Here is a 22259-nt window from a genome sequence, read left to right on the forward strand (position 1 = left end):
GACCTCTGATACGTGCAGAAATGTATTACTAGCTAGACTTTTTTTCAGTTCTTAAAAAAGTAATATTCTATTGATGTCCGTTATAAACGCAAACAGAATGTAATTATTTTTTTCGTATTAAATAATCAATTGTACTGGCTTAGTGAAACAGTCATTTTAAATATTTTAAATTATGTTAAATTAAACATTTGGGAATGGAGATATAAAATGCACATCATACTGTTGCGAACCGTTAAATATTGTTACATTTAAAACAATGCTTTAAAATGAAATAAAATTAAATAGACTAACCGAACACTAATATTTTGCAAACATTTCACGTTGTGATAAGCTATCACGATTGCGACGCGCCTTTATTAAAGATATCTTGACGATTGATTAGGAAAAGATCCATATACAATTTGCCAAAATTTATAATACAATAATGATGGAATAAGAATATACAATAAACTGTGGTTGTAAACTATTGGGCTAAACAAAATATATACCTAAGAACGCAAATGATTATTTGATTGAATATATTGTTTACTAACTGAAACTGCGGCTTTACCCGCGCAAAATTTACAAAAAAAAAAAAACAAAACAAACTTCCTTTCCCCGTTTTACCACCCTCAGGGGTGGATTTCCGTAAAATCCCTTCTGTGCCCAATTTCAAGTTTGTAGGTGTTATACCTAGTTGCTGAGATTTCGTGATTAATCAATGAGTGGTATTTCGCTTTTATATATTAAGATCATTATTATAACCCGTCTTCATTTAATATTAACTGTCTCGGTAGAAACTTGTTGTATTGTCTTCGATGTTGTTATTTTAGTATTAATTATAAGTATAATAGACAATTATTAAACATATTGTGTTGCCCTGACTTATTTGGATGTTGATAACATAATACTTAAAGTCGTTGACATATTATATTCACTTTTTGGTTTCCTTGACAAAACAAAGAACCAAGAAAATATTCGTCAGCTTGTAGGTATTTCTTTAATGTGTAAATTGTAAACATTATAATAATCAATAAATGATCCTTATTTTGAAGACTAGATAAATTCATTTATACGCCAAATATAGTATTGTTTTACTTATAAATAGTTATGTATAGCATGAAAATATTACGTTAACGTTTACGTCCTATTGCTTACATTAAACGGTTATTGTTAGAGCAATAGTTGATAAAACCATTACCAATGATGTTATCATTTCAGAAACAATTATTTGAGTGGTGTAATCTCTATTATCACACCAAATCAGGGACATTTGTGATAAGTTGCCGTATTGTTAAAATAATTTGTTTTAAATGTTTACTTTCTTTCAACCAATAGCTAATTGCTTACCATTGAATGTGTCGTATGCAGTGGGTTGATAATCTTCCCGGAACGTGTCCTGAGCATAGGCAGCTATTAAAGAACTTTTTCCTACAGCTCCATCACCAACTAACACACACTTAATCTTCTCCTTCTTCCCACCTTTCACTTTTCGTCTATCTTTGATTTGAAACATTCGATTTAAAGTTCTACGACTTTTTTTATCCCTTACTGCCCACTCATTCACTTTATCACAGCAATTTAATTCTGCAGACTCATCATCTCGTATCACAGGCCGACTGCTTTCTTCAGTCACTTCTGAATAATCGTAATCGTCTTCATCCCGACGCGAAGTAGGGAACTGGCTGGGGCTGTGGACTCCGAATACAAAAGGCCCGTCTCTCTCCGGTAGACGGTTAGCAAACCCGTTTGCCGGCGTCGGGGGCTTTGCATACTGAACTGTAGGAGCTTGATACTGACTCGATAAATATTCCGCGGACGCGTGAGGGTCGAATCTAAACACTAACTCCGCTTCCCTACGGTCTAAATTTAACTCCGGAGCGGTTACTTTATCTTGAAAGTAACCGATCTTCTCCCGTGCTCTCGTCTCTTGCAGTCGTTTTTCGATATCGACGTTCGAAGGTTTCCAACAGTCTGCCTTATATTCATAAGGACACTTCGCTGGCATATTCCGAGGTGCGGGTAAGGGTCGTTGTGGACCATAGTCGCGAGGTGGCGCTCGTGGTGGTATCACCACAGCCTTTTGCGGTTCTGCAAGCAACGGCCGCCTCGCTGACAGGTTCGTGCTCCTGTTAAACATGATCCCCTCTAAACTAGGAGACATTGGCACTGTCACGAGCGACTGATCAAGGGATTATTGAAGCGTGCGTTTGCGCACATAACTCGGAACAGCGATATAATCGCTCACGTGAAAGTCTCGTTGCTTACTGACGCGCGAAATATAAACGTACACACAATCGCCGTGAAAGGCAGAACGCGACTAACGCGGCTACTCGAAATGAGTCAGGCGCTCGACGGCGCGGTTTGCGGAGCTCCCCGCTACGATTGAAATGACCTGTTGCTTATATTACCTGCTCAGGTATAAACGGTCGTTTTGCGATTTGACTGCAGCTGTTCCCGAGGAACAATGCATGTCATATGGCGTTGGCGACGCCAGCCGTCGTGGATGGCGACTCATTCAACGAAAAGTCGGTACACGATGAATGAAGACGACGTGTTTTGTTTACCTATTACCATGGCTGCGTGACATACTATTATGTCGGTGCAAAGTGTAGACACACAATGAATTTAAATTTAAATGTGTGATTTATTTATCAAAATAATTGATTTAAATCCTTACGATCGATCGTATGTAGGTCAGTCTTCAACTTATCTATAATATGTAACTAAATCAACCGATTGTGGAAAAAAAGGATACCTATTGCTTTGTTTATTTATCTTTTATTCACAATGTAGATATTATCATTTATAAAATAATTACGAATATTAAGTATATGCTTTAGTAATTGGTGTTTTAGCTGATTATTTTTTGACAATGTCAAAAATTAATATACTAAGTACCTAGCTACTAATCCATAATAAATATTTTTAAAAGTATCGGTAATTAATATACAGGTATTTTAAATGGTTAAAACCGTTCATACCGTTACACAGCCCAACTATAATGCTGTATGTATGTCGGTAGAATATATATATATTATAATTATTTGAATCCCAGTACCCAGCCGGGCTTGTATAGAGCCTTACCAAAAATTACATATGAAAAATAAGATACTATCGAAACATATTTTTATATTCTTTATACAATAATTAATTACAATATATATATATATATATCATTTTTAAATAATTTTGTCTGTCTAATGTTGCCTATCGATAGTCCACCTTAACTATCGATAGATAATCGATTATCTATCGATAGTTAAGGTGTAAGCAAAAAATCGACAGTATCGACAGCTCATCATGAACAATACTATTGATATTAGCGATACTATCGATAGTATTGCTGTAACAAAGTAAAACAAACAAATAGTAAAAACTTTTTTCTTATTTAATATCATAACAGAATAATGACTCCATGCTTTTTTAATGACATCATCTTTTATTTGCATGAATTGTAGTTCTTTTAGAGATAGATTATATTTAACATCTATGTCGTTTTTAATCGAATGATCAGCTTTAAAAGGCTATATGTTTTGGCATGAGATTTAAATGTACCTATTTATAATAGGCCAAGTTAAAAATATCCGCGAAAACTTAATATCGGTACAAATACGATGCCGTACGAACGATGTATTGACTCATCGAAGTCGCTATCCACAAGAGGAGTTTGTACCACGGTTTGTTTTTTTTTTTTTTACGATTTAATCTATATTTCATTCGAATAATTATTAAGAATGTTTGATTCACTGCCATATATAATCGAACTATTCGAGACATTCGAATGTTAAAAACATGCCCGCATGTCATGGAGCACGTGTTGACAAAATTGACAATGACATAAAATGTCACTACAAGTCTAAAAGAAATAGAAAATGCGGGGTGATTTTATATTTAAATATTAATTACAAACTGTATTACGAATTTCTTTTATTTCTTTTGAATAATTTAGTTTAATAAAAGTTTTATAAATAGAGAAACAGAAAAATGGCCAAGTTTAAACTAAGTAAGTACTGGTTGATATTGTTTTTGACTGATGTGATATTATTGTTATAATTCTTTTGTAATATTTACTAAATAAACACAAACTGAATATAATAATCAATTGTATTTTATTGATGTTATCTTTCCTATATTATTCTGTTATAAATACTCAAGGATCATACTTTACTTTTAGGTTATAATTGAAAATATTTTTTCTAAAAACAAGAACAGACTAGACAACTATTATCATGTTTACCAATTATTATCTATTAATTATAATTTTTTTATAACTTGAATATAGCCGCTTTATTATTACAGAGAAGCCATCTAAAAGGCAACCAGCACGCCTTCGTTATAAGATAGAAAAAAAAGTTAGAGAGCATAATAGAAAAGTAAAAAAGGAAGCTAAAAAGAATCCTAAGTCTAAGAAGTCTAAGCCAATACAGATACCAAATGTGTGTCCGTTTAAGGAAGACATATTAAAAGAAGTTGAAGCAGTAAAGAAACATAAAGAGGAAGAAAGACAGAAGAAAAAAGAGCAAGCAAAATTAGATAAGCAAATTAAATTGGAGGAGAAAAAGAACAGTACTCTTAGTATGGATAATTTGGTAACAAAATAAATTTAGTTTATATGTAATGATAACAATTTTTTTTATGCTTAAATTTTTATTTGAACAATTCTAAAAAAATATCTTTCACTAAAAATATTTAATTCACTGTAAAAAATTTTCAACATAGTTGGTTTTAAAACAAAATAATATAATATTTCATTAAAACATGTAAATCTTTGTAGAAATTCTAATACTTTCATTTTACATAGACACCAATTAAAATCAGTTTATTTATCAATTAAATAAAATTTATATTACAATTTAAAGGTAGCAAATGCACAAGCAAGAGGTAAAGTCCACGAAGCATTCAAAGAAAATGATATTGTGAATGATGATGTACAATTTGGCAAGGACAGACAACAAGAAAATTCTTTAAAAGCTTATTATAAGGAATTCAAGAAAGTTATTTCGGAGGCTGAAGTTGTATTAGAAGTTGTGGATGCTAGAGACCCATTAGGTAAATTTGTATAACACTAACAACCCTCTAATTAGGATTTTATTTATTAATATAGAAAATGATATGATATCAATATAATTTAGAATATATATGTAATCAGAAATAACATAGCTTTCTATCAGTAGAAATTTTTTTAGTATTTTATCATGTTTGCTTTGGTTTAACCTCTTCATACAAACGTCCAAAATTTACCTCTTTATAACATTAGTATAGAAATATACAATATTATACAATTAAACACGGGTACACAACCATACACTTATTTATTAAATTATGCAATGCTATATGCAAAGTTGTCAGGTAGTGCTTTTGCTTATAAGTATAACAGTAAAGTAAAGGTAGCAAAGTACCAGGCCATAATAAATGCACAAGTTTTACATTTCATGATTTAAACAGGAGAGACGGTAACCCATTAGGTACAACATAAAATGAACTTAATCACTGATTGTGGATTAAATACTAGCCTAATATTACTGAATTTTCAATTGATTTATTTATATGAATTTATTATTTATTAAGTAGATTATTGTTTATTTATACCGTTGATGTTTAAAGATAATTGATAAGGTGAAGTTTCATTTTCTCTTTGGAATTTTTATAATTCTTATTAGTGCTTCTCTGGTTTAGGACACAGCATGCAATTCATTACAAATCAAATTTACAATGTGTTTAGCAATAGGTATATTATATTAGATATTTTTAATAAAGGTATTTTGTATATTATGTAATGATATATATATAGATGTAGATAATTGTATAATCAACATATTAACACAAAATTTTGTACCAAGACTTTAAAGTTGAAGATAAATAATATTTGTAAACTTACAAAATAATATATAATGTAATATGATTGTTTCCAGGTACTAGGTGTATTCAAGTTGAGGAAGCAGTTCGAGAGTCAGGCAAGAAGTTAGTTTTAATCCTTAACAAAGCAGATTTAGTGCCAAGGGAAAATCTCACAGCTTGGCTCAAGTATCTCCGTAGATCAGCACCAGCTGTTCCATTCAAAGCATCGACACAGGACCAGCAACACAATCTCGGCAGAAGGAAAATGAAACATATTGTGAAAGAAAAGGAAATGTCAAGTTAGTAAAAACATTGAATTTTTTTGCATTGAATGAAAATCCTTTATACTAAGTTGATATATGGCAATATTTGTTTAGTTTTGTGAAAAGGGCAAACCAGATTATCAGCTGCAAGCAAATAGTAATAATAATATCAATATTTATATTTTTTCAGACTCTGCTTGTGTAGGAGCTGAGTTACTCATGAGTCTCCTGGCTAATTATTGCCGAAACAAAGGCATAAAGACATCTATAACAGTTGGCGTTGTTGGGTTGCCAAATGTTGGCAAGAGTTCAATTATAAACAGTCTGAACAGATCGAAAGCATGCAATGTAGGAAGCACTCCAGGAGTCACTAAGTATGTACACTAGACATTTATTTATTTAAGGGAAACAAATAGCAAAATACAATTATAAATAAAATCAATATAACACATACCAAAAATGATACAACATATAATTATTTAATTAAGATGAATTCATGTCACATAATGTTTGGAAATAGCTATTCAAACAAAAACCTTTAATAATCAATTAATTACATATTTTGCGTGATCAAATAAAAGTAAACTAATAAAATTCGACATTAAAAAAGTGCATTATTAAAAAAAAAATCTTTTGTTTTATGTCCTAACTCTATGCATTCTTAGATTTTAATATATTTTTCTATGTGTTTCGGAAATTATACCATCTATATCACATTATAGACAAATGCAGACTGTCCAGTTGGATTCGAAGATCAAGATACTAGACAGCCCTGGTATAGTATTTCACACGGGCGCAGACGGTGATGCGTCCGTAGCGCTTAAAAACGCTCTTCGCGTGGCCAGTCTCAAAGACCCCGTCACGCCTGCGACGGCTATACTGAAGAGAGCTCAAAAACATACTCTTGTAGCGCTCTACTGCATACCAGAGTTTAACACGCCACAAGTTAGTTTAATTTATATTAGTGAACAATTTATTTTTTCAAATAACTGACTTGAAAGTGCTCAGAAAGTAGTGAATCTTGCGCCTAAGCTTTCCGATGATTCCATGACACTTTGCACAGGGAATAATGAGTAACTGTATTTATTATTTTTTAACATGTGTCCATATGTTGAAACATTAAACATATGTTTAGTTAGTTATTTTAAAATGTCTCAGAATAATGTTTATATATTTTTTTTTATTTGCTTTTAGGAGTTTTTCGCAAGTGTTGCATCGCGTATGGGTCGCTTTAAGAAAGGTGGCGTTCCTGACCAAGAGGCCGCTGCTAGAATATTACTTAACGATTGGAATACTGGAAAGGTAAAATAAAAAAGTTTGTTTTGTTACTAATCACTAATTCTACTGTTATATTATAATTACTAAATTTATTTTTACTTTGAGTAGGAATTTGCACCCTACATTACGGCCACGACAGCGGTTTTATTTGATTCTCAAAAAATATATACACTTTTGCTGTGGTATACAGAAACATAAAATTTAGCTTTGCAAAATCTAAAACAATGATCTATTTATGAAACAATACCATGTTGTTTTACAGGTGCGATACTATACTGAACCACCAGAGACGCCCGAGTCAGAAATACATGTTGACGCTAAGATAGTTTCAACACTGTCACAAGACTTCGATGTAAATGCATTTGAAGCGATGGAAGCAGAAACCATCGACACACTTGGTGCCACAAATACTGATGGCGCTATTAAGGTAAAAATGTTAGCTTTAAATTAAAGCACTATACTATGCTTTAATTGCAATTGCTTAAATTTATTCAAAATAAATATTGTGCATTAGCAAACATTGGAATCAATTGCATTGTATTTTACAAATTAATTGAAAAAGTAATTTGATCCTAAAATAATATTAGAATTATATAACAAGTGTCAAAGGTGTAAGGTCTTAAGGAACATCAATAATTGCAAGCAGTGCCTTCAGGTTGTAAATTAATCAGTATGAATCACTTGGTATATATTGTTATATATAACAAAATGGTTTTCAAAAGAGAATAATAATATCTATTAAATTTAAATGTTTGTGTCCCCTCAACGTAAAGATGGGTCATGTGAAGTATCTGTCCCACAAAAAACCTAATGGTATTTTCCTTGCCATTCTGGGATGCAAGATTGCTTGCACGGATGATTGTTCAATTTATTCGCTGCTAATTAAACAATTTAAGAAAACTAGGCTCAAATAGCTTATTAGCATTTTACAAATTTTTTTTTTTACCGTTAAAATAAAATCAATCCGCAACACTTAATATTGTTGTGTTCTGGTTTGAAGGGTGAGTGAGCTAGTGTAACTACAGGCACAAGGCACAAATATTTCTTTCAGTGCTATTGTTTATGGTGTCATTTACCATCAGGTGGCCCATTTGCTCGTCTGCGTACCAATATCACAAAAAATATCTACACCCTTTGCTAAATGACTTTTCTAACCATGGTTTGACTCATTTAAAACCTAAACACAATTCCCAGCAATCAATTTCAATACCTCCTTATTATTATTTTAAAATACCCAAGTTAATATTAAAGTTCAAATGAATAAGCCAATTCTGCATATCTCAGTTGAAATTCTGTCGAATTTGTTAACATCAACCTGTATCAGAGAGAACAATGGAATAGGCTTCCAAACCTTCGAGAAAACTTGAAAGGAGAGTAGGACTTTGTCCAGCTGCCAGGCATATTTACCTGTTATTTTATTATTACTACTAATTTAATTTCAGTGGCTTAATTATCCTAGTCTCTTTGAATTGTCAAAATACACAATTGGCTTGTAACTGAATTTTTATCAAACCTTAAAGTAGCCAATAGTCAAACTTTGATACAACAGAGTTTGGTTTGTAAATATAACTTTCGAAATAAATATAAACTTCTATTTCATACATTCAAAGTAAACATAAGCGTCAATAGCGCAATGTTCTACGGGCCGCCTAGCGATATAATGTCGCAAGATGGATCCTGACCCTTGGACTATTGTCGTACCCACTCCTAACACAAGCGATAAGCTTAAAAGGAGAGGTAAATAGGAATATTAGTAATTTCTTAATTAATTTGAGGCATTGCTAGTATTCTTTCAAAAAGAAGAAACATGTAATGTAATATTTTAAATGTATTTAAAATTGTACTTATATTGTTTTATGATTTATTCAGTCATATTCTAAAAATAAAATATTGTAACATTGTAATTATTTTATTTGTGTAATATTTAAATGAATCTAAATTAATATTTAGTTTAGGAATTTTTTTCAATAGAACATATATATGTATATTTGATGATATATATATATATGTTCTATTGAAAGAATTATAAGAATTATTATTCTTTTTTTACCATTGAATTAAAATAACAGAAGCACTATCCATATCAGAGAGACCTTTATACTTTTTTCTAATCAATATTTTTAATAATTATTCCACAGATCACAAGCACAGGTCCAGTCAAAGCGGCAGAAGACGACATGCAAGTAGACGAAGACGAATCTGTTCTACTCCCCAAAAAAGTTAACATTGTTTCTAAAGTAGTTACTAAAACTCCAAAGGACTCTGGAGTAGACATTGTTATGGAAGGCAACACCAAACAGAATAAAATGAGAAAAATGCAATTTAAAAAAGATAAAAAGAAAAAGGCAAGAGATGAGAAAAAAGTAGTAGCTTTGACGGAAATGCTAGATCAAGCAATAGTTACTAGTGTTAAGAAAAAATGATTATGAATATCAATAATGTTCGCACTGCTAACTGGTGATGTTTGATAATAAAAAAAAAAACCATATTTTGAACTTTATTATTTACCAAAACCATTTTTTTCTCAATTTTATTAATACCATACAATATTCAAATAAGTAATTTACGTTATCTTCCGGCATCCAACATGTTTCATGATGGTTTCATGTGATTACAAGTTGTAATACATTTTAACGATATTTTATGTTGTCAATACATATGGATACATTTTCTCACTATGTTTTACCTTCTTTTTCCATGAATAAAATATATACATTACCTAAAAAACCTGTTTTTATTTATCAGAACTAAATAATCATCCGATATTAAACATGCCACTTTAAATTGCAAATATGTAAAGTAATAAATAATGTTATGTATAATACTGGTAGGTACTAAGATATATAATAAAACTGTATTAATATAATAATAGCATATAAAATATGCATAGTAAAATTTACTATTCAGAATTAAATTGATTCTATAGCGTCAACCTTGATATTTGCTAGTTATGCCTGCTTTTCTAAATAATTAAGCATTTAAAATATACAATGATAAATATTTCTTTTTTTAATTTTAATAAACTTGCGATGCAACAGAAATAAGAAGTGTGCAGTAAAGTAATTAGTATAAATAAATAGTAAAGTAACTTCGCTATGGGTCAGTCGATTTATTTATTTATAAAATGAAGAAAATAATCGTATACTATAACAATTAAACATATTATCACTTCCTTTAATTAATATTGTCTAGTTGTCTACTAATAAGTACTTATGGTTTTGTTGGATTCTATATTGGCCTCTGTCAGTCTGTCACGTATCATGTATATGCTAGCTCTGTTTTTTAAATTTGAAGTTATATAGCTCTATCTCTTTCAGTTGTCATGTATGACACCGATTGGTGATTTGCTTATTGAGTCAACTGAATTTTCTGGATCGATGAACCTAAAGTGAAACCAATTAAGACATATGAAAGTCAAAATATCAATGAAATATCATTCAAATTGATGTATTAAAATATTTATTCGTAAAAGTTGACACTTATGAATATCTTTTGAAACTGCGGTTTTATTCATTTACGCGAAAGAAACAATCGAGTAATCGTTCATATTTCCCGCCACAGATATAGTATTTTAAAGAGAGTGTGTTCAATTTCTATTTGCTAACGTTGGCCAATAGAATGTTTCCATCTGTCTGCGTAACACTACGTCACTCTCTGATGCTTAGTATTTTTTTACTCCCTCACTCATACCGATTTTAGCCAGTTATATCTCTGTCAGCAATTCCGTAAGCGACGACAATTAATATATCTGTTTCTTTCTGCCCAATATACAATTCGTAAGAGGGAGTGAAAAAGCAACAGCAAACACGACAACACGCAATAAACCGGTCAAAATTAAATAATAGTTGACTCGCCAAATTTTCAAGTTATTCGTGGCCTGTCTTTTGCCAGCGAAGGAAGGTGTTAGTGATAATCAAAATGAAATCTTTAGTTTTAGCGTTAGCCAGTTTGGTGGCAATTTATTCTGTTAATTGTGATGTTTACTTTGAGGAGAAGTTCCCTGATGGTAAGTCTCATAAATATTAATTTACTGTTTAGTGGTACCGGTATATCGCGTGCTATCGATTTTTAAGAATGCCGGCTACAATTGGTATTATCGGTCTAATTATGTTTTTCTCTTTTTAGATTCATGGGAATCGAATTGGATTTATAGTGAACATCCCGGTAAAGAGTTCGGAAAATTCAAATTGACAGCCGGCAAGTTCTTCAATGACCCAGAGGAAGATAAAGGTACATACCATACTTCTACTTCCTTATTGTATTTTGTTAATTAAATATTCGTTCAATAAAGTACTTATAAAAATGTATATTATATTTTGTAACCGATATAAAATATATTTTTTTTGTAAAAATGTAAACGTGTCACCGAAAATAGATCCACGCCTCTATTCGAATTGACGTTCCATTCTCAATTGCGTTTTTATTGGCGTACTTGATATTCGAAAGTTTTTTTTTTACTTAGGTCTGCAAACCTCTGAGGATGCGAGATTTTACGCCCTATCGCGTAAGTTCGAGCCCTTCTCCAACGATGGCAAAAACCTGGTTGTTCAGTTCTCAGTCAAACATGAGCAGGATATAGACTGCGGAGGCGGTTACTTAAAGGTCTTCGACTGCAACTTGGAGCAGAAGGACATGCATGGCGAGACTCCATATGAGATTATGTTTGGCCCTGACATTTGTGGTCCTGGCACCAAAAAGGTAAGTTTTATGTTAAAATTAAACCATAAATGTAATATTCATGTTATTAACTTGATAAACTTGCTTGACAAGTCTGTTATCTCATTGGTTTATTTAATGGTATGGTAACAGCAAAATATTTTGCTAATTAATTATAGGACTATTAAAAAAAAAAACCATAATACCTGCTCTTTGTGATAGCATTCAACTGAAATTCTATGCAATAATACATTCATCGGAAGAGTATATAGGTTGCACAAATAATAGAATAAAGAATTAGCTCAGTTCAAATATTATCAGTAATGTTATATTTACAGGGAAAATAGCAGTTGCATGTTCTATTGGCATTGAGAATTTTTAAACAATAATGCTAGATCTAAATCAACAGTTTCAAACCATTACAAGTAGTATATAAAATATAATTTTATTAACTTTTATAACTTACTTTTTAGAATTAAATTTATTTCTAATTTTTATACTGATATTAACTTAAATAAATACAATAAACATTAATATGCAATTGGTTAGTGATTCCTAAAATCATATTTAAAATGTATAATTTCGCATAAATTATATATATGCGAAAATGTATCTGGATTAGCAACATAATTTGTAATACAAATTTACAACTTTCATATTAATTAAAAATTAAATGTTATCAATTTTTTTCCTGATATGTTATCATAGTGAGTATTATATGTAACAATACACTAAAATCATTTATTTTTTTTAACCTTTTGAAAACATATTAGCAATGTAATTATAATCCATTTTTTATACAATTGCTAATATATTATAGATACGAGGCAATACATATTCTGCTAAAAAAGTGTTTCACATTTCAACACCAACAATTTGTACCTGTGTTTAACTTTCGGAATTATGCTCATTAGTTTTAATTTGCATTTAAGTAATTTTATTGCAAAACTAAATTGAAAGTTTTGTCACTGAATTATTTAGATGTGTCTAATTGTAAATTGTTTCTGAACTATAACTTATCATGCACTGGCTTACTATCAGTTTTCAAGTGCTACTTATTTATATTGATTTTATAGTTACTAATTAATCAATAAATTTATGTCTACAAATTGTTATGAGCAAATATCAATCAAATGGAAATAATTTAATATTGACTTGGTTGTATAATGAAATTTTCTAGAATAGCTTTTGATCTTTATTACTTATAAAACCTAAATATTTATCATTTTTAATTTGCAGTTAAAAATTCTGTCAAGATTATCACAAGTCTTTAGATAGATTAGATATTTGTATGTTTTAATTTATGTTGTTGCTGAATCATGCATTAACTATATTTATTGTTCCTCAGGTTCATGTAATCTTCAGCTACAAAGGCAAAAATCATCTCATTAAGAAAGACATCCGTTGTAAAGATGATGTATACACCCATTTGTACACACTGATTGTTAAGCCAGACAATACCTACGAGGTGCTCATCGACAATGAGGTTGTTGAGAAAGGAGGACTAGAGGAGGACTGGGACTTCCTCCCACCTCAAAAGATCAAGGTAGGGCAAATTAAATAATACTTTAAAGCACTTCAATAGTGGAATAGATAATTATGAGTATTTTTCTAAAATCTGTTTAATCCTAGTAAAATTGAATGATTATCTCTTCTCAGGACCCAGAAGCCAAGAAACCAGAAGACTGGGATGACCGTAAAACAATTCCAGACCCAGAAGACACAAAGCCCGAAGATTGGGACAAACCAGAACATATTGCTGACCCCGATGCCACTAAGCCCGAGGACTGGGACGATGAGATGGATGGCGAATGGGAGCCACCTATGATTGACAACCCAGACTACAAAGGTGTATGGGCTCCTAAACAGGTAAGACAAAGAAAAAATAAAATTAGATTTTTTATTATTTTAAATCATAAAATTGTTTCAATCAAATCTTATTTTAAATTGTCTGTAATAATACCCCTTTTGAGGTGATTTTTGAACGGATTTCATAGGTTATTGAAATTAATTATTCCAGATATTTATATAAAAAAATCAATGCATATACTTTCAAATTGTCATCCATGAGTCATCGATTATATGATAGAAACGCGACACAACTTATTTGAATTTGTACTTAGCATCTTACTTCCCGCTCGCGGGCGTAGTTCATTTACCCACACAACCGTTACACGCGTTTAACTTTCGATGTCTAATCAAGTGTCGTAATATATTGTGTAAATATTTTAGGTCGTTGCCCCAACGATTTTGTCTAGGTAGGATAAAAATATAGTTTGTTTTTTTTTTCATAAACTTACGCGATATATTACAGGTATTTTTTTGTATTATTCTAGTTGTAACCCCGATCATATATTTTTTATTTATACTTTGAACGGCAATGCAATTATTTTGAAACATATTTAAAAAAGTTAGTAAGTTAGTTTAAAGGATCGGGACTAACGGCACTGCGATGTGTAGTATCAAATATGGTCAATGCTAAGAATATAATCTCAACTATCATTTAAATATTCACAGGAACATTCAAAGTAATTCGATAAACGATTTTCGTCTTGATAAAACGAAGTGATCAAATGTACGAATTTTATTAAATTTTATAATAAATTGTTGAAACACTTTATACTATGTATTACCTGTTGTTTATTTATGTTCTTATAAAGTTGATTTTCTTTCCAGATTGATAACCCCGCTTACAAAGGTCCATGGGTTCACCCAGAAATTGACAACCCTGAGTATGTAGCTGATGCAAACCTGTACAAACGCTCTGAGATTTGCGCTGTTGGTCTTGACTTATGGCAAGTTAAATCTGGCACCATCTTTGACAACATCTTGATCACTGATGACATTGAAGCAGCCAAGGAACGCGGAGAAGCTCTCAAGAAGACTTTAGAAGGAGAGAAGAAGATGAAGAATGAGCAGGATGAGGCAGAAAGAGAGAAGGAGAAGGCAGAGAAACCTGAAGATGAAGATGATGAGGATCTCGATGATGAAGCGGGAGATGCAGCGCCAGTGGTGAGTCAAATCTTTTATTTATTTAGTTTACAAGGTTTGTGGCACATTGGCGATGTAAAGTATGGTTAATATTTCTTACACCACCACTGTCTATAGGTGGTGGTGACTGCTTACCATTGTGTGCCTCTATATGTCATAAAAAACTTTCTACTAGTATCAAAATTTGCCCATACTTAAGAAGAAATGCTGTTATTTTTATAGTAAAAGCTGAATAGTGTATGAAAATTTTCAGTGTTTCCACTTCAGGTTAATTTTACGTAATGATAATAATGAAATACTTTTCTTGCCCACAGGAGGAACACGATGAGCTGTAAACGTGTTAGTGTATATGCAAAGACATTTGAATACCAAAAGGTATATAATATAAGAACGCGCAGGGGTTAATCGCATTTAACCTGTTCCGGTTATATAAGTTATCTATATGTGTGTCCAATCCCGTCTTTACTATATTATCAATAGCACTGTGTGACTCGAAATATTCCATTTTATACTAATCGGACGTATTTGGCAGTAAGCGTCCATAGTGATGATTTTTGTATATAAAGAATGCGTTCATTTTTGTTATTTATATGCGGCACTGTGTGTCGATGAATGTGTGTTTGTGTTACAACATCGGCCGTTCCTATGTTGCCTGTGTTGTAATATAAATTAGTGTGTTATCAGTTTACATTGTGAAATGAGTCTGATTAAATTAATATAATTTGGTTTGGTATTTTATTTATCCTCTTAAACATAAAAATCGTCAAAATTTCATTAAATATGACAAGAAGTTGAAATAGCTGGTCATCATTTCTTCAATTATTCCTGTAGACTTCACTGTTTCGACTTCTTCTGATTCCTTCTTCGGTCCCCATTGCGCTAAATGGAATTAAATATTTTCGTATTATTTTCTTAATACTGTCGATTTTTCGAAATGGAATTCTTAAACAATGGATTACAAAATGATGTTAAAAAAATAATCGACAAACTACAGGTAATTTCGTAATCTATGCGAGAACAAAGCGCCCAAAATACAACAAAACGCGCTTCCTGCTAAAGCTATCACAATAACCAGGCGATTGTTACAACCGCAAAATGACAACGCCGTGCGTATAACTGGACTAATTACATGTATTTGATTATACACCGATAAAAAAAAATCCAATATTTTATCGTTTATAGCTGAATTTCAGAATACAATAATGACGACTGAGAACTAGTACGTTTTTTTTGTTATACGAAATTTCGTTGGCTCTTGTAAATTTTATTTTGCATATTTTTGTCAATATACTTAATATAAAAATTTGTTATATGGTCAATCATTAGAAATCATTACATTATGAGTTTTTATTTTTTGTTTTATTGGCTAGGTTTGCTATACTGCAGAGGATACGAGACAAATATAAATTGTATAAGACCAAAAAAGTAAGGAGAAAGTCTGTAAGGAACGAAATATTTGTTGTATTTTAGGAAATCTTACTTGTCGTTGATGTCTTATGCGCCAAATATATTTATTTATTATGTGGCAAACGAGCAGGAGGCTTATAATCATCGGCAGGAGGAGGTGTCATTTTATGCACCTCAAAAGGAATTATATGACTGACGGTGTAAACGGTGCATTAACAGAGTTTTCACCCTAACAAATTTTAGAAAGCAAAATTATAATAAATCATTAAGCGGTGGCTGTCTTGATATAGCCAATACGGTGTTTTTAGGAATAGCATTGGATTATAAAGTTCAGTGGAGTCCTCATTTATCATGCCTGACAGAAAGACTCGGCTCAGCAGCATACGCAGTCAGAAAAGTTACAACAACTAACTGATATTGACACCTCTCGGTTAGTATAGTATTTTGGTTATTTCTATAATATTATATCAGCATATTACTTTGGGGTAACGCCACCGATATTGAATCTGTTTTTATTTTACAAAAGAGAGCAAGTCTTCAACTATTCATTATTTTCGACTCCGTCGGAATTAGTCGGAAACTTGGCGTTATAAGCTTGGACAATGTATCCGTTTCTGTAATAAAATTCTGCAGATATTTTTAACTTTTCCGATTCATAAATTCAAGTCATTCATAAAAAAAAGCGTGGAGCTAGTACTCGTTGACTTTCAGGTATCTGTTATGTAATGGTATGTTGTTGTTGTATTTTAAATGTTGGAAGAGAGTAACTACTGAGTTTCTTGTCTGTTCTTCTCGGTAGAATCTGCTTTCGAAATCGGTGGTAGCTTCACTTAATATATTTTGTAAAATGACGATTCGAATGTGCTTGTAAAAGCCCAATGGATAAAATATATTTTGTATATTTTTTTTAATCACCACAGTTTTATCGGTGGCGTTGTGCTCATACAAAAGCTGATTTTGCTGAGACCAGAGGCAATACTTAACATTAAGCGAGCCAACGATTAACATTTAATTGATCGATTATTTTTAATCCTTATATCCTTATATGTATAAGTACTGCGTTATAGTAAGATCGGCAATGTAGTGTGATCGTAGAGATCATATTGCCTTTTTATCGATTATGTTCTCCTTTGCCAGGACAGGCTAATAAAACTCCTTCTAATAACTGGAGCACAACAAAAAAGTGGTCGGATCCACCAGATATATAATCGGTACGATATTTCCACCTTGTTGATCTTGCCCGAACTCACTCAAATTGTTTTGTTTTTTTTTTTTAAATAATTTGGTTTTGTTTAATTGCGAACGACAAAGTATAAAAATACCACATATTTTAGGCAACTCTTATATAAAACGCAGATAGGCAAATTGATGGTAATTTTAAGTGAAATAATGAATATTTATAATGCATTTGTCTTATTCAAATTTTATCGTAATACAGTTGAAATAAGATATATTATTCGTTAAGTCTACAAGTTGTTCAAATACTCCATCTTTCCTTCTTATTCAATTACTTCTTTTCCACTGAAAAAAATAAACAATTCAGTAAGTTCTAACGTCACTTTCACACTTTAGGTATGAAGCTGATGAAGTAAAATTTTATTTTGTTTGGTTATTAATTGTGATACTTTTTTACAAGTGTAGTAATTTGTAGTACTTATATAATTTGGGTTTATTTAAAAATATACATAAGAGATGTGAGATAATAATTGTTTGATTAATTATTATATTTAAGATCAAGGAGTAATGGTCTGCCAGTATCTTGCTGTCTAGCCTTGCTCCCTAATACTGAATTATTTTTATAAAATTAAAAAAATCAATAACAAAATTACTTAAATTGACTATTTTTACATTCTTACATATATTGCGTCTGCTTTATAAATTTTCTGCTTTATAAGTTTTTTGTATTTAACTAGTAAAGTTTAATTTGCGAGCCTGGTCAAGAAATGTATTAGACGTAGGATGATTTAAGTAACTTCCTATTTTTTGGCGTGGTTTTTGACTGATTCATCATAAAAAAATTGTTTTCTCATGTTATAGCCCGAAAACACTAAACTTTGTTAGTTATTCTGAGATCAATCCTTGACCTCATTATGCTAATTAAATATAACTATAGAGGAATGGAATTCCCTCTTCATAATATTAGTATGGTATAATCATAACCTTATACTCACATATCATTGCCAACACTGAAACAAAGAAAATATAAAAATTATTTTTTAAGTTTAAAGATATTTTTTATTTAAGTAGGAGAATTTTACCACATTCAAACAATAATACAGTTGGTTAAAGTCTAAATATGTAAAGGTACTGAATAGGATATAAATACAAACTAAATAATCCAATAATAACGTTTTTAAAGAAATCTATGCAAATTATTAAGAGCAAAATTCCAACTCTGAACTGCAAAAAGTAGAAAATTGACATAGTTCTTCATGAATACGAATTGAAAGGAGCGACCACGTAAACTTAAATTCAGTCTGATTTGAATTCACCAACCGAATTTTCTATTATTTCTTGAAAAATGGCTTTAGTACAATTTGAAACAGAGATTTATAGCTCCACAGAATTATCTCATGCTTCGATGATTATTTTTGAAGGAACCAGACCTTTCAAACAAGCTTCTGTATTACAAACTCTCATAAAAAAACATTACGAAATAAGTCAAGTAGACAATTTGAACTACGGAAGTTAAGCCTTATAATTATATTGTGAAAAACTTTACTGAAAACTATCAATAATGTTAATGATAAAATGTATATGTTACTGTAAAAGCTCGAGCTACGATAAATCCTAAGATTTACCAGTAAAACCTAAGATTTATGAATTCTTATTGGTAAATGTCCAAAAAGGTTTGCGATTCGAACTTTTACGAACGTTTACTTGGTAAATTTTAGGATTAGGCACGGTAAATGTTGAAATAAATAATATCATAACGTGTTCAGCGCATACATTAGAAAGTTAGAACGATGTATCCCAATCATTTAACTAGTAAAGTATTCGCAAAATGAAGTTTTTTAATGCCTTAATTAACTCTAGGGATTGTTGGGTAAAAGCCTGGCTAACGATATGAAGCCTCAAGTTTCTAACACTTAGGAAGATAGTACCCATTTCTGACACCACAAGTTAAGCCTGAAACGGTAAGTACCGTAGTATAATGGTAAAGTAGGATGAACATTTTCAAGTAGCAGTATTTAAAAAGAAAATTATGTGATTGAGTACTTACATTTTTTAATTTGTTTTAATTTTTCTTTCTTATGTTTATCTTTACCATTGTCGTGTTTTTCTTCTTTCGGTTTCTTCAATTTCTCTGGTTTCCACATTACGTCCAACAGGTCATTGCATGGCTCCGGTGCAGCTTGTACTGTAAATATTTAATAATTCATAAAGATTTTATTTAGTTGAAAACCGATTTATGACATATTGTCCTCATTTACCTTGATAATGTTTTTGGAGTATATAATAGTTTAATATAAGCCGAAAATGTAATATCATTAATGATTAACTGAATTATAATTTAGAGAACGAAAACAATCTTAATACACTTCATTCTGGTTTTTCTCATGTTATTTTTAATCACATCAACAACGAGTCCAGAGATCTACATATTTACATACACTTTGTTAATTTTTCTTATATGTTTAATATTAAAATATAACTAAATCTACTGGTACAAAAGGTAAAGATTAATTGTCAGATCTCAGTGTTTATTAATTTGGTTACAAAACACTAAAATGTCTATAGGTACTCTTAATAATTTGAATTTGAATGGTACACATAAACCTTCCGAAATCAATTATCAAAACGATAATGAAAATCATATAAAAATACATCGTGTAACTAAGTCAACAAACTGACAAACGTGAAAAGCAACTTTGTTTTATAGACGTAGTGCCTAAGATTAAAGATTAAGGTTCATTTTCACGCATTTGACTTACAAGAATAAGTATACTTATTTGTAGTAAATAACAATAATGACAGTAAAAACAAAATACCTTCGTTCTCTGCTACCAAGGTGAAAATCTGAAATATAAAATTTTACGTGTTATCTATTGTTAGAAATCTAATACAATTACCCGAATATCAAGTAGGTATAAGTAATATAAAAACTAAGATCCAAGTTATTATGTACGACATATAATATACTAAACAAAAAATTAATATTTATTTGGATTAAAAAGGTACGTGATTGCGGTAATAATATTAATGAATGTCCAAATTTAATTGTCTTATTATCCCTAGTAAGTTACTTGTCGTATTTGACTATTAAATACACGATATTACCTAATTATTATCATTACAGAGTCCTTCAGCATTGAGCCTTCTCTTAGATAGCTTTCTTCCGTTACTGTCTCAACATCGGAATCAAAGACAATGAGATTTAAACATAAACAATTTTACTAATTGATATATTACTAACAAAATGTAATAAAAAATACCCAATAGGATCATAATGTATAATCATAATCAAAGGATATCATAATTAATATACACCAGAATAAAAATTATATTTTCTTAAAGTTTTTGAGTTATTAGTTTGTTTCGATTACTAGCTGCCAGACTCGACTTGTTATTTTTTCTTAAAAAAACCAACTTGAACCCGATCGCAGAGCTACCTACCCGGTCAAACCCAGGGATTTCAAGTTCCACAATCAAACACACAAACAATATAATTAAAATCAGTCCAACAGGTTACGAGCAGAAGTAACACGCGTACCGAAGAATTAAATAAATAAAATATTAACACGTTTTTATACAATAATGTATTTGTAAATGGTATGTACTACCTTGCAACCATACGCTTTTTCTTTGTCTAATTTGTAGTACGTAATTAGTTAAATTATTGAAAAGCAAAACACGTGACAAAATTGTAATTTAATAAGAACACTTATTGAAAACACCAACTTAATATTTCATGACACATTTAAAAAATATAATCTTACCACCAAACTAACAGTGAACGCCAATATCAAGTTGTTTCTGAACATTTTTGCTCTTGCAGATGTCGGAGTAAACTATATACCATTTTGAAAATACTCACATATTATAGGAGGACACCGCTACGGTGAGTTTCACGCTTGTTTGTTACAAAGAATATTGTTTTACTTTATGTATTTGGTTTCAATTGGAGTTTTGGCTAATGAAAAGAATTTTGTTAGCAATATACAAGATAATAAATAGTTTGCATAAATAATTTGTTATGTTTGGTCTCCTGTGACGTGACTAGCGCGACTAACTTACAAGTTAGTACAATTTAATTAAAAAACAAGAGAAGTTGTTGTTGTTATGAACCGGACGTAATGTTTTTTTACACATTTAAATTACATGTACCTAATGCTAAGTATACACTGATATTACCAATCACCAACATACATTTGAACTATACAGGCAGTATAATAATTATACGGAATAAGGCTTATGATAAATAATTTAAATTGATGGCTGTATCAAATTATACACTATTTCTTTTTCATAAATTATAACTTTCCATTTAAAAATAAGACCAAAAATGAATAAAAATTTCGTTTCTAAATATATTTACCATAAGCTTAAATCATAATTACTTACTTATCACAGACCAAACCATAAAAATAAATATTACCTGATAGTTTCATTCAGTCTACTAAGAATTTTATCAGAAGGTATTCCCTTAGTTTATTTTCGGTTGCTTTCATAAAAGGGCTAGGCTTAGAAGAGCTATATTGTTGTCTTTGCCACCCCTAACAATAAAAATATTTTATACTTGAAAATAATAAACTAAGCGACCTTAAGATCTTTAACATAACGACTAAATTTGACAAATATTTTGTGTTTCAGCTGCAAGATGTATAGATATGCTTTTGAATG

The 22259-nt window shown here is 30.8% G+C and overlaps 4 protein-coding genes across 5 annotated transcripts in view; 2 read left to right on the top strand and 2 right to left on the bottom strand.

The window, feature by feature from the left end:
- Nucleotides 1-2370, bottom strand: part of LOC125064325 — a 40794-nt gene extending 38424 nt beyond the window's left edge. The window contains exon 1 of the mRNA XM_047671300.1: nt 1330-2370. Within this exon, the coding sequence (XP_047527256.1) occupies nt 1330-2143 (814 nt within the window). The 5' untranslated portion in view covers nt 2144-2370. The remainder of the gene's footprint in view (nt 1-1329) is intronic.
- Nucleotides 2371-3821: 1451 nt separating this feature from the next.
- On the top strand, nt 3822-10076 carry LOC125063986 (guanine nucleotide-binding protein-like 3 homolog). Its single transcript, XM_047670747.1, has 9 exons — nt 3822-3985; nt 4282-4571; nt 4842-5031; nt 5895-6119; nt 6274-6457; nt 6806-7028; nt 7278-7385; nt 7624-7788; nt 9500-10076. Exons 1-9 carry the CDS (start codon nt 3967-3969, stop codon nt 9782-9784), a joined length of 1689 nt encoding a protein of 562 aa, XP_047526703.1. The 5' UTR covers nt 3822-3966; the 3' UTR covers nt 9785-10076.
- Nucleotides 10077-11209: 1133 nt separating this feature from the next.
- Nucleotides 11210-15733, top strand: LOC125064074 (calreticulin). The gene is made up of 7 exons (XM_047670855.1): nt 11210-11367; nt 11487-11591; nt 11824-12059; nt 13366-13563; nt 13677-13886; nt 14694-15029; nt 15323-15733. The coding sequence occupies exons 1-7, from the start codon at nt 11280-11282 to the stop codon at nt 15341-15343; spliced, it is 1194 nt and encodes a 397-aa protein (XP_047526811.1). The 5' UTR covers nt 11210-11279; the 3' UTR covers nt 15344-15733.
- A 17-nt stretch (nt 15734-15750) lies between these two features.
- On the bottom strand, nt 15751-21420 carry LOC125064076. Of its 2 annotated transcripts, none has more exons than XM_047670856.1 (5): nt 21356-21420; nt 20408-20435; nt 19639-19776; nt 18587-18601; nt 15751-15887 (listed from the first exon to the last, which is right to left on the bottom strand). In XM_047670856.1, exons 1-5 carry the CDS (start codon nt 21398-21400, stop codon nt 15772-15774), a joined length of 342 nt encoding a protein of 113 aa, XP_047526812.1. In that variant the 5' UTR covers nt 21401-21420; the 3' UTR covers nt 15751-15771. The 2 variants fall into 2 exon arrangements, with proteins under 2 accessions (XP_047526812.1, XP_047526813.1); XM_047670857.1 differs by lacking the exon at nt 15751-15887 and adding an exon at nt 17781-17936.
- Between the last annotated feature and the right edge of the window lie 839 nt (nt 21421-22259).

Source organism: Vanessa atalanta, chromosome 5, assembly GCF_905147765.1.
Source record: "Vanessa atalanta chromosome 5, ilVanAtal1.2, whole genome shotgun sequence".
In the NCBI taxonomy this organism is placed as follows: Eukaryota; Metazoa; Arthropoda; class Insecta; order Lepidoptera; family Nymphalidae; genus Vanessa; species Vanessa atalanta.

Bases quoted from the DNA above. Each gene is read 5' to 3' on its own strand.
- LOC125063986 (XM_047670747.1), top strand. The intron at 5,032-5,894 runs GTAAATTTGTAT...GATTGTTTCCAG, and splicing joins GGATGCTAGAGACCCATTAG to GTACTAGGTGTATTCAAGTT. The intron at 7,386-7,623 runs GTAAAATAAAAA...GTTGTTTTACAG, and splicing joins ACGATTGGAATACTGGAAAG to GTGCGATACTATACTGAACC.
- LOC125064074 (XM_047670855.1), top strand. From the start codon at position 11,280: ATGAAATCTTTAGTTTTAGCGTTAGCCAGTTTGGTGGCAATTTATTCT. The intron at 12,060-13,365 runs GTAAGTTTTATG...ATTGTTCCTCAG, and splicing joins GTGGTCCTGGCACCAAAAAG to GTTCATGTAATCTTCAGCTA. The intron at 13,564-13,676 runs GTAGGGCAAATT...ATCTCTTCTCAG, and splicing joins TCCCACCTCAAAAGATCAAG to GACCCAGAAGCCAAGAAACC.
- LOC125064076 (XM_047670856.1), bottom strand. From the start codon at position 21,400: ATGTTCAGAAACAACTTGATATTGGCGTTCACTGTTAGTTTGGTG. The intron at 20,436-21,355 runs GTAAGATTATAT...TTTATATTTCAG, and splicing joins CGTTCACTGTTAGTTTGGTG to ATTTTCACCTTGGTAGCAGA. The intron at 19,777-20,407 runs GTATTTTGTTTT...AAATATTTACAG, and splicing joins CTTGGTAGCAGAGAACGAAG to TACAAGCTGCACCGGAGCCA.